This window comes from Chrysemys picta, chromosome 8, assembly GCF_011386835.1.
Source record: "Chrysemys picta bellii isolate R12L10 chromosome 8, ASM1138683v2, whole genome shotgun sequence".
Taxonomy (NCBI): domain Eukaryota; kingdom Metazoa; phylum Chordata; order Testudines; family Emydidae; genus Chrysemys; species Chrysemys picta.
This window is the reverse complement of record NC_088798.1, coordinates 47,900,475-47,913,071: the sequence shown is the minus strand read 5'-3', so window position 1 is coordinate 47,913,071 and position 12,597 is coordinate 47,900,475. Positions and strand designations below refer to the sequence as shown.

The 12,597-nt window shown below is 39.7% G+C and overlaps 1 protein-coding gene across 1 annotated transcript in view; it reads left to right on the top strand.

The window, feature by feature from the left end:
* CDC73 (cell division cycle 73) overlaps positions 1–12,597 on the top strand; it is a 182,376-nt gene that overhangs the window by 45,702 nt on the left and 124,077 nt on the right. The window contains exon 10 of the mRNA XM_005306881.5: positions 5,983–6,047. Within this exon, the coding sequence (XP_005306938.1) occupies positions 5,983–6,047 (65 nt within the window). The remainder of the gene's footprint in view (positions 1–5,982; positions 6,048–12,597) is intronic.

Sequence of the window (12,597 nt, the reverse complement as noted above, 5' to 3'; positions counted from 1 at the left end):
ACTTGTTGAATCAAGGAAGGTTTTGTTTACCACCCTTACACATCAAGCTGGGTCTGATGAAGAACTTTGTCAAGGCCATTGACAAAACACAAGCAGCTTTCAAGTACCTCCATGGAAAATTTCCAAGGTTAAGTGAAGCTAAGATAAAGGAAGGTGTCTTTGTTGGTCCTCAGATTCGTGAAGTTCTTCGAGATGATGCATTTGACCATGCACTGCGTAGCAAGGAAAAGACGGCATGGAAAGCCTTCTAGTTAGTGGCAATAAATTTTCTCGGAAACAACAAGGCAGTCAACCACAGGTTGTTGGTGGAAAACCTCCTCAAGGCATACAAAAGCCTTGGTTGCAACATGTCACTAAAGATACATTTTTTGCACTCTCATCTAGATTTTTTTTTTCCACCGAACTGCAGAGGGGTGAGCGACGAGCACGGCGAGCGATTTCACCAGGACATTGCAACAATGGAGAAACGTTATCAGGGCAAATGGAGCCCATCAATGCTTGCAGACTATGGCTGGACAGTCTACACAATATACATAGACATAAAATGTAAAAACTTAAATATCTTAGAAACAGTAGCCAATCAGTTGTTTTAATTGTCATATTTGAATTCAGCACATCAAAATACATAATAAATAGAACATTTTATCTCTGAAGCAGACGACTTCTCAAAAATTGTAGACCAGTGTTATTGGAATGCTTTAGTTAAGGTAGCTGCAATAGTAAATAAGTGTTTAGATGTTAAGTACTATTCTTTGAGAGTAAAGAACAAATCTATTATACCCGCAGTAAATTGAACTGCTTTAGCAGTCCTGTAGTAGACACAGACCAGTGCTCATTCTCAAGCATACTTTTTATTACTCCAGCTATGATTAAAAGGAGAAAAGTTGTCTTGTCTTTAAACTTAAATTATTGTATGTCACATTAAACATGTAAGAATGTGTCTTGCAGCTCCATCCATCACAAATGGTCGATCTGTCCTCGCCATGGAAGATCATGTTACCTGGCTGTACACCTGCCAGTCCCATCCCTTCCAAACAATCGAGCTGTTAACACAAACACACTGCAATTACTATGCTCAGCATTATTTCCTCACTTCTGACTTTGACTTTCAAATTGCCAGTGAGCAGCACACAATCTTTAACAATACAAAATAAATTTAAATACTAGATTTTCTCCTTTTCTGCTTACCTTTTAAGTTAAACTCATTTTAATTTTGACTGGGCATTAAGAAGGTAAGAGAACTTCATGCATGGCATCATTTTCATGGCACAGACCACCTCTTTCTAACCCTTAACCTGTCACATCTATCTTGGCACTATAACCAGCTATATTTTTGATTCATAACTGCTTCTGAAACAGAGGCAATGCTCTTTTTGAACAGCATATCTGGCACCCTTCTCCCTCTTACATCAAGGCTTAGTCCTTCATTTTGAACAGTGTATACTTAAGTTAGCCAGTGACATGCTCAACCACTGAGCTAATGTGTGACGGTGTTTTTTGTTCTATAGGATATTCAAGTAATAAACTGCTTTAAGAGCAGTGGCTAAATAGTTCTGTGCTGACCTTTTTAGACTGCTTTGCCTGCGTTTCATCAAATCCACTTTTAAAGTGATGTTAGCACATGTGAAAAGTGCTGAAATGATAACTCGGAAGATTTGCATGATCTTTTCTATCAAACATGTTCAGCACAGGTGGTAGCAATATAAACTTCCCCACCAATGCCCTCTCCCTGACTTGAGGGGCTAACTTCAGAAGTGAGATGCTGGTCTTTGTTTCTCTGCTGAGACTACCACCAATGTGCCCATAATCAAAAACTGAATTGCTATCAGAACTGACACTACTTGTGATCCCATATGGTATAAACTGGAGAGAGATTTGTAGGACAGCCATCTGATAGTATTCTTTCTGTCATTATAGGCCACAGTGTCTTCTTTACCACATGTAAATGTTTTCCTATGTTTAACTGAAAGCCTTGCTGTTGGACTTAGTGTGGGCATCACTCTTTTACCCACACCTGTAATTTTGCTTCATGTTTAAGTACAGTTGTATTTACACAATAAATTAATGTGTTCAGATTGCCTACTTGCCACTTCTTTTGAACAGTACATTTATGAAATAGAGGCGGGGGTCTCCAGTTTCTAAACTTGAGGCTGCTTTTGCAGGTACTAAGCAAATTTGTTGTTACCAGAACCAGTTTGTCAATGAAGTTTTACTATAAATGTATTTCTTGTCTTGTCATGGGGATTTTAAGAGCTTGCTGCTGTCTTGTAGATGTGTAATAGCGTTTTCTACCAAAATTCTAAATTTTAATTATACTCCGTGCCCAGATTTGTTTCTTTTGTGCTTAGAATTAAATTTCTATTTAGAAATAGAAGCCTACAATCAAAAAATGAATGTCATTAATAATAGAGAATAAATATGCAAGGCATCCACAGATTTTGATTTGAAGAAATACATGTCTTCATGTTTTTCCAGCCTCGTGTGGGTGAGCTGGGTGATGTGATATATGTCTGAGTATTAGAAGACTATAAAATTAATATTTGCAAATAAAACTTCAGTTACTATTCTCAGGTTGATATTGAGAGGCTGTTAAACGGAAGCTCATGCTGAGTTCCAATTGTGAAATTATTGAACTATTTGATAAGTGATTGATGGGCTAGGGGATTTATAAACAGTCTCTCTTTATATCTGATGTATTTTATACAATTCAGTTATTTTGTTAATGTAGTTTAGAAACCGCTGCATGGAGCCCTTTGTTTTTGATTTGACTGCTAGTAAAGAGGGATGTGTTAACTTCTTGTTTGGAGTGAAATTTGGTGTCTGACTTCATTAGCATAGTGGTTCTTAAAACAGATTAGTGGACCACTTCCAGATAGTGCAAAAGAGCTGCTGTCATCAGAAATGAGACATGTACCACTGAAATGGGGAGTGGTATACAGTCTTCATTTTAGGTATAGATGAATCAGCCTTCAACCAGAGCTCCTTTGTGTTCCTAGCAGTGCTCCCTTGTGCTGCTTTTGCCTGTTTGGGTTCCTTCCAGGAACTAATCTAAGTCTTTTTTTGTCAGCTGCTATTTTGATGTAAATTCAACCATGATCAGATTTACTGAGGGCTCAACACTGGATGAATAGCCAACAAAAGGGACACAGAAACAAACTGCAGAATGACCTGGAATGGTTAGGACAGTGGGGCTTGTAAGCAATGAGGGAAAATTTGGGGTTTTAAAAATGTAAAATCTACCAGGCGAGTGGAAATAAAGAGCATGTATACAAATTGTAGTGGTGGAATAATCAGACTGAACAACTCTCTTCAATATACTTACTGGCTTATTTTCAATTTGGGGCCTAGCCCTTTTAAATGGAGCCAGGCATGGTGTTTGCTGTAAAGTGAGGCTGGGAGGGAAGGTGGTCCGAGATTTCTGAAGTGGTCCACAGTATAAATTTTTTTGACACATGCTGGGTTATTGAACCATCTGAAATTACTGTTAGGCTACAACATGGGAATTGATATACCATAACAGACAACAATCTAGCTAGTTAGATTTCTCATATCAGTGGTGGTGGGTGAAAAATGAGATCCACTTCCATTTAGGCATAAACAGTTTATTTTAGCCTATATTTTGTACATTTTAATACAATACTATTATCACCTATGAATGACATATACATGCAAAAACAGATAAGGCAAGAAAGATAACCAATCAAGTTCTGTCGCCTAGGGATAGAGCAACTTCTTTCAAATCTCTGGTCTCATGTTTTTCCCTGTTTTCTACACACTCTTGTTGTCAATCACATATCTTTTATCCCTTGTTCTGTAGCTTTGTGCAGTATCTATTTCCCAAGTTACCTCATCTGTGTACCTATCTAAATAAAACATTCCCATGCATGGAGGGGATGGAATGATGAGACTGCCTGCAATGGCATGTAGCTGATCTGAAACTGCTAGCACCAAACATCGCCAATGGCCAGTAATGGGACACTAGATGAGGAGGGCCCTCAATTACTACAGCAAATTCTTTCCCAGATGTGTCTGGTGGGTCGTGCCCACATGGTCAGAGTCTTACTGATCGCCATATTTGGGGTCAGGAAGGAATTTCCTCCCAGGTCACATTGGCAGAGACCCTGGGTTTTTTTGCCTTCCTCTGGGTCATGGGGCACAGGTTTAAACTAGTGTAGAGTGTGAATTCTCTGTAATTTGAAGTCTTTAAATCATGCTTTAAGGTCTTCAGTAACTCAGCCAGAGTTTATGGATCTATTACAGGAAGCATGGGCGGGGTTCTGTGGTCTCCAATGTGCAGGAGATCAGACTAGATGGTCATGATGGTCCCTTCTGACCTTTAAAGTCAGAGTCTATTAATCACAGTAACTAAGACATTTTTGCTTATCCTGCTAAAACTTACTTTTATCTGTCTGCTTCTGTCATCTATTCTTTACTATCCTCCCCACGGCTCTGTCCAGTTTTTGCCTTATAATAGTTATTCTCCTTACTGATCTGTTTTTATGACCTTGGGGTTTTTCTTGTTGGGGGAGAGGCGGTACACCTGGAGCTTGACGCTCTGCTTTACTCTGTTGTTACACAGACCAAGGTTTTTACAAATAAGAGAGATAAACCAGATTTTAAGGTTTAGTGAAGCTGTTTCAGTGAAGTTCTGAAATGCTGCATCAGCAGAGACATACCAATTGCAACATTCCTTGATATTTTTTTATATTGTATATAATATCGATTTCTCTAGTTAGTATGTATATTTGATTAACAGTTTGTTAGTTTTCTAACCGAGATTACTGCAACATACTCCAGAGGAAGTTGTAATTCCCTTGTTTCCACAATGCATTCAGTGAGGAGTGATGGGGAAAACTTCATCCTAATCTTACTGAAAATCAGTTTATGCCCTGAAGAATAAGGATTGATTAGTCATTAACACTTTTATGCTATTAGTGTAACCGCAGTTTATTCAAATAAATATATAATCTTTAACACATTTCTTTGTTTATGGTGGTTTTAGTAGTGTGTGTGTGTGTGTGTGTGTGTGTGTTTATAAAACTAATTTTATCTACCTACACATCTAGGGTGTGTAGAATGTGGTTCATGAGACTGTATGTTAGGGCTGCTTTTAGTTGCATAATTGGGGCTTCTGCGTCTGTTAGAATCTGCGTTTAAAATTGACTACTTGTATTGTATTAAAGGTGAATATGCTTGAGTGAATTTATATTCCTTATTTTGCTATTGTACTAAAATCCCAGTTTTTAAAATTCTCTATCAGGCTTCCTTTGAGTATTCTGCATATGTTGAGTTGTAAAACTAACATGCATATCAGGATATCAAAACCAAATTTAAGGGCCAAATAGTGCAATCACAACCCTTATTCTCAGTTCATATTCTGAGCCACTGTCCCATCTTAATCTAGCCCAGATGAGTTATGAGGATGTGTATTTAGAGCAGCACCAGCAGCATATAGAGCAGTTGCAATATTGGAAAGAGATGAGAGAAAGGAAGACCAGTCAAACTGGATATACAAGCATGGGTAGAGGAGTGTTGTCCATGTAGCAGTAAAGTATTCTGAACTGCTTATAGGAAAACTGGTTACAGGAAAAACAAACAAGCAAAAGTAGCCATCTGCCCGAAGCAGAACAGTGTGTGAGCGATCCATGATTACTATCCATGTTTTTAACCAGTGTTAAACATAAAGAGAGCATTCCTGGCCCCCATTGAAGTTTATGGCTAAACTCCCTGGAACCACAATGAGACCAGGATTTCACCTAACCAGTCATAGGCCATATTTAGAGCTAACCAAGATAGTGACTGTGATTAATGTAGTTAAAAGTTAGTGTGTGTACAGGACTTAAAATACTGCACCAGCAATAAGGCATTTTTCCTCCCAAAAGTAGCTGGAAAGGAATTTCCCCTATCCTGCCAGTTTAAACATGGGCTTTATTCTGATACTTGCATGTGGAATGACTTACAAGAGGCTCTTTTACTTTACAGAGACGGAAGGCTTCAAAATTGACACTATGGGAACCTACCATGGAATGACTTTGAAGTCTGTAACGGTAAGTTAAAAAGCATTTCTGAAATGTTGTATGCCTCAGTGACCGCATATATAAATGGTTCAGGTTTACTTTGCCTGTGCCTCTCAACAAGATTGTCTGTTTGTTTGTTGGAAGCATTAATGAGAAGTCAATGTCTGATTTTAAAACCTGGGGAATGCACTGGCTGTGTATAAATTGAAGAGCTCTTTTTTTAAGATGTTTGTATCCCTGGGTAGGGGCTAATACTTTGCCTACGTGAGAAAGGGTTTGCCAGTATAGCTATACCGGCAAACTCTCCTACTGGAGATGCAGATGATATCAGTAATTCTTTTGCCAGTATTGCTTATAGTGGTTCTTCTAATGATAGGAGTTATACCAGCAAAAGGTCTTTTTTGTCGGTCTAACTGTGTCTGCCCTAAGGCTTTTGCTAGCATAGCTATGTTGGTTAGCGGTGTAACATGTCTGCAAAACTTTGAACTGTGGACTTGGAATATTGCCTCATATCCAACTTTCTGTTTGGATTTAATTTAGTGATGGTAGAGTTTGTTGACCTCTGCAGTACTTGTCTAAGCTTTTTCCTCCATCTAGCCTGGTGAGATTGATGACCATATGTACCAAATGACCTGATTTATCTTTTAATGTGGATTGCTATATGTACAGATGAGAAAGCAGAGACCCTCAACCAGACTTTTATTTCATGTTTGTCTTAAATTGTCTGCTTATATGGAAGTTGGTTGAACATTCTCAAACAAATGCTGTTTTGATCTGCTTATAAGTAGGATAGATGCTACAAAACTAACATAAAAGCCTCATTAAGACTTTTGCCATTGGTATACCTATATACATCTGATGAATAGAAAGCCCTAAACGTTCTTTTAAATCTGTGCACCTATGCCTACTGTGCACTCCTAATTTGAACGTAAAATAATGCCTAGAATGTAAATGTTTCGAAACTAATTGGTTCTTATTTGAACTTTTCCCTTTGTCTAATAAAAACTGTTTTGCCGTTGTCGTCCTCCTCCAGTCTGAAAACACTGGCATCCAGTTCATCTTTTAATATTTAATTTTAAGTAATGAATCCATTTGGTGCCAAAAGTCTGCCTTTTAGATTAATTCAAAACGCACTGGTGTGTAGAATTAAGGGGGGGGAAATGTGGTTGCTTGAATCAAAGGCCTTGTGTTACAGTGGTGCTTGTTAGGCTAGCTCCAGTGAAGGGTCTAGCAGCACTAGGTTACTAAACACAGATTTCAGGGTGTAATGTCTGTTTCAAATCGTCATGTTGTGACTTGGCAAACAGGTTGCCTGCTTGTTGTCCTGTGGGGAAAAAAGAGTTTCTATTATGTTGTTCAAAGCTTTAGCTAAACTAGGCTTAATTAAAATTAAAACAAAATCTTAAAGTGCAATTAGTCAGGAAAGTGACCTTAGAAATAGCTTTGCATGGCTTCAAATCAAAGTTCTGCATCCAAAAGTTTTTCCCCCCCGATAACCCCACCTTACAAATTCAACACAGGATCTATAGTTTTAAGATACTTTGAACTGAAGTCTTGAATACAAGTTGCTAAATTGGATTCCTTTGTTTCCCCCCCCCCCCCCTACAAGCTCTTCCATTTAAGAAAAAAGTTTCACAGTTTAAAAAAAAAAAAAAAAAAAAAAAAAAAGACTAATAATGAAACTAAAACTGGTTCTTTACTTAATATGATCTAGAACCTTTTGGAATAATAATAATAATAATCCAGTTTCTTAAAAAAGTTATGGGACTACACATATGATCTTTATAGTGCCATGAGAAGCAATAAAATCTCCTCTGCCATTTTAGAATTACTCCATCTAAGAATCAAGTTCTGTTACTTTGAGAATCTTATTTTCCACCAGACTTTTCAATAGTTTTAAAGCTGAATCTGAGAGTTGTGGTGGAATCTTGGCTTTGTGTTATGGACGTGAAGGAAATAATTGTTACTTAAGTGGTGCAGAAATATTACTATATGCATCTCTCTCCAAGCTTGATTTCACTTAAGTGAGTGGCTTGGTTTGAAGGAGATTGTATAGTCAGACAACCACCAATCTGTACCATGGTATCAAGTTTGTGACTTCTTTTGAGTTTCACACTTTCTTTTCAGTGCTGTTTCTTCTATTTTTCACACAGTACTGGAAGAAATCAGACTGTCAGGGAATTGAAACATATTCTGCACATTTAAAAAAGAAAGTAATGCAGTAATTTGCTCCCAACAAGTTGAATGGAAAAAAAAAATAAATATGCATTAGAATACTTGGTCAATCCTCACTTCTGGGAAAAATGCTGAAATCTAATGTAAAGCATTCTGCGGCAAGGTAGATGCTTCTCTTAATGCTCTTCACTCATAGCATCCTTGATTTATTTCTATTCTGGCTTCTACATCATTTTGTTTTTGGAATGGAGGAGATCACTGACTACCTTGGGGAAGATTGTTCCTCCAGTTGATTCTCTGAGCACAACTTGATGTTGAACCCTGTTGTGACTACATGATCTAACCTTGATTTATCAAGTGCTAAATTGGTGAGTTGGGCACATTCCTGATGGTTTTGTTCTTCAATCCTTGATTTGTGTGGTGCAGATGCATCCAAATACAATTTCCTCAGTTCGTTCTCTTCAGTGATTCTCAAACTTTTTTTTGTTTTATGAACCACTTTGTGATACCAGCACTTCCTTTTTCTATCCCCTGTGGTATTAGTTCCCAGCAATTTTCATCTCACAGACATCTGTAAAGGACTTGACAGATCTCTGGTTGTGTCTAGGCCATAATGTGGAACCCAGCTATCTGTAGTAATCGGCCCACCTCTGACATTTTAAAAATGCAGCTTAAAATCCTACCTTTTCTGTGCAGCTTGTGATCCATACACAGTTGTCCAGTTTTCTCATAGGCTTCTTACTACTATGAACTTTGAGTTTCTCTTAGTTTGTGCCTTCCACCTGCTCTCATCTTCCTGTTGTAACTGCTTTGCATTGATTTATATGAAACTCTCAAAACTATCGAGTCTGAATATATTGAAACTGCTCTCTGGATTGTAACTGATATTTGAGAGACTCTGGATGCTTGCATTTTTCTACAAAAATAAACAAAACTACATTTTTATTGCTGCTTTGTAAGTGGTGTTGGAAGCTCAATTAGAATTCAAAACTTGTAACAAAATAGATTGTGAATAGTGGGCTTTTTTGAAGTAATGTCAGCTAAAATCTGTGCTGCTGGCTGTTCTTTGCTGTAGTAGGGAAGTTGGCAAGAACTGACTTTCTGTAATGAATTTTTATTGCTAAACCATGAAGTTCATTATTTCTGTTGGTGAATTGATTACAGTAACAGAACTTCTTCAGGAGTGATCCTTTCTCTTACCTGCCACATCTCCCCCATTTTCCTGGGATGGTTAAAATAGATGAATCAATGAACTACTGGTATTAACATTATGATATTTAGTTACCCAGCAGTTTATACTGCAAACTGGACAGCACCTTCATTGTGTCTTAGAAACACATGACCTTCCATCCTGCCTATAGGTTTCACTGCAAACCATAATCTCATGTACTGGTTTTATTATTATTATTATTATTTTATTTTCATTTTAAAATGGGAAATGCTCACTGTCAAGGTAATTTAGGGTAGGGTCAGTGGAAACATAAATATGGAAGATGATCATATTGGTAGTCCTACTCCCATCTCATGTATACAGCGTTGGATGATAGCTGACATTTGTTCTCCCAGTGAATGCTGAGGAAGAATTTCCCACATTTTTAACCTTGTACTATTAAGAGTACAAACATATTTGTTTAAAATGGACACAAAATATACCTGATGCTTTTTTATTGTGACCTTGTTAAAGGAAGGATGCTCAGCTGAAAGCCAAGCTAGTGCCATCTAGTGAAAACCTAAACAATAGTTTGACCTTTACGTTGCATTAGACATAATGAAACTGAATTCTGGACTAATAGTATTGCTGTAACTAGAAAACATGAAGCCCTTAGCTGTCATCACAGCTTGACATGGTTGTAAAGGTCAGCACAAAAGAGCTGTCCAATGACTCATCTTGGAATATTGGTGTAATGAGAAGTTGCTTGTGATTTGCATGTACAATAAAGCTGGCTTTTGCTTTTCCCTTGGTGAGGACGCGCTCTGTATTGACCATATGTACATACAAAGAACAGTTACTTCTCCGGAACAAAGTCAGTGTTACCTAAGTTTTTACCTATAGCTGACTTATGTGCCACTTTATTTTTCTTCTCCTGTGTCCTGGTTTTTCTCCTTCCCTTCACATAAGTGTATTGGTAAATTGTATAATCCTCTATCAAATAATAATCTTCTCTTTCAAATGTAGCCGTCGCATTAACTGGAGTGGCAAGGGTCTAAACTGGGTCTCCTTATCAGTACTACCATCTGAGACTGGGTGGGCAAACTTTGGCCCAAGGGCCACATCTTGGTATGAAAATTTTATGGTGGGCTATGAATGCTCACAAAATTAGGGTTGGGGTGCAGGAGGGGTGCGGACTCTGGCTGGGGGTGTGGGCTCTGGGATGGGGCCAGAAATGAGGAGTTCAGGGTGTGGGAGGGGGCTCTGGGATGGGGGTGGGGGAGGGGAAAGGCTCCAGCTGGAGGTGCAGGCTCTGGGATGAGGCTGGGGGCGAGGGATTTGGGGTGTATGAGGGTGCTCCAGGCTGTGACCAAGGGGTTCAGCGGGTAGGAGGGCGATCAGGGCTGGGGCAGGGGGTTGTGGCATGGGGGCGGTGAGGCTGCAGAGCCCCAGACCCCACTCCCCAACAGGAGCTCGAGGATTGGTTTAAACCAGATGGAGGGTTGGATGTTGCCCCGGGCCATAGTTTGACCACCCCTGATCTGAGACATGGTTTTCAATTTTTCCTATTGGGATCCAGGATCTCCCCCCCCCCAGCCTAAGCGGGGGGGTCCACAGGACCTGGAGACCAAAATATGACGGGGGACAACTAATAAAAGAACAGGGGACAGGAGTGAGGTCAAAGGGTCAAACGAAGCGATTTTTCTATAGGTAGATTAGACCTGCATGTTTATTTTCATAGTGGATGTAACATGGTATTTTTTGCCTTTCCCAGATTTTAGGGAGCTGTGGCTTAATACTTCCGTTTTTCTTTGGAAATCACAGCCTGTGAAGCATGGATAATCTGTTTGTTATTTTGACTGCTGGTGTTGGAGGCTGTCACTGAAGGTCATATTCAGCTACAACCATTGTTAACACTCCTCTCCCTTGGGAACCTCTGCCAGAAGGCATGGATTTGTCCACATCATATTTGTCTACATGTCCTTGATGTGAGACACTTCGTCAGCTTGTCCCACTCCGGCGCTCCAGCCGGGGCACTGGGTCAGCAGGGGGGATTGTCAGATTGTTCACACACCAGAATATGAAAATAGTCTCCAGCACATGTCTCCCAGAAGCTGCGGTATGGACCCGCTCGGCTTCTACGTGCTCCAGTGGCCCACTCCAGTGGGAGCCACTGGGGTGGTGCCTGTGGATGGGGCAATGTGCAGAGCCACCTGGCCGTGCTTCCGTGTAGGAGCCAGAGAAGGGACATGCCACTGCTTCCGGGAGACACTTGAGGTAAGCAGCACTCGAAGCCTGCACCCCTGAGCCTCTCCCCATGCCCCAACCCCCTGCACCAGCCCTGATCCCCCTGTTGCTCTCCAAACCCCATCAATCCCAGCCTGGAGCACCCTCCTGCACCCGAAACCTCTTATCCCCAGCCCCACCCCATAGCTTGCATCCCCAATCAGAGCCCTCACCCTCTCCCGCACACCAACCCCAATTTTGTGAGCATTCATGGCCTGCTATACAATTTCTATTCCCCGATGTGGCCCTCAGGCCAAAAAGTTTGCCCACCCCTGATTTATAAAAAAATATTACAATATATTACTTTTTGTGAATTGATTGTTCACACGCCAGAATATAAAAATGGTCTGCTATAGTTTTCTGGTAAGTTTTCTCTTCTGAGTTACATAGAAGCAGTTAGTTTAGGTGTACATTTGAAAGGTAACATTGTCCAGTAGATAGGCAAATGTACAATCCCCAGCTTCACCCAATGCCCTGTCCTGTAACCTTGAGCAGGACCCTATTTGCCCTCCTACTCTTTATCTGACTTTTCTATTTAGACTGTACACTCTTCGGGGCAGAGCCTGTCTTATACATTTTTGTGCTAGGCATTTCATCCAAGTCAGAAGTAGTGCCAAAAGAACTTTGTACCTTTTCTATTCTCCGCTTTGGAGTTAAGTCATCTGGTGCATAAAACTGTATATAAAGAAATTGAAATGAAGAAAAAGAATTTTCACTAGGCTATGTTTTCATTTTTAAAAAGATATCCAAAACCTATACTATGGGCCTGACCTATATAACCGTGCACTTTTAAATATCATTCAGCCACCTCAGTGATTGTTTTTTCCTGTTTCTTTGGTTAAACTTGACTAACGCCGGACAAAAAATGCTACAGTTACAAAACAGCTTACCATTATTCCACACTAGGTAATTTACAGAACACAGTTCACCACACACAAGAGAGACTGGACTGAGGTTACACTTGTACAG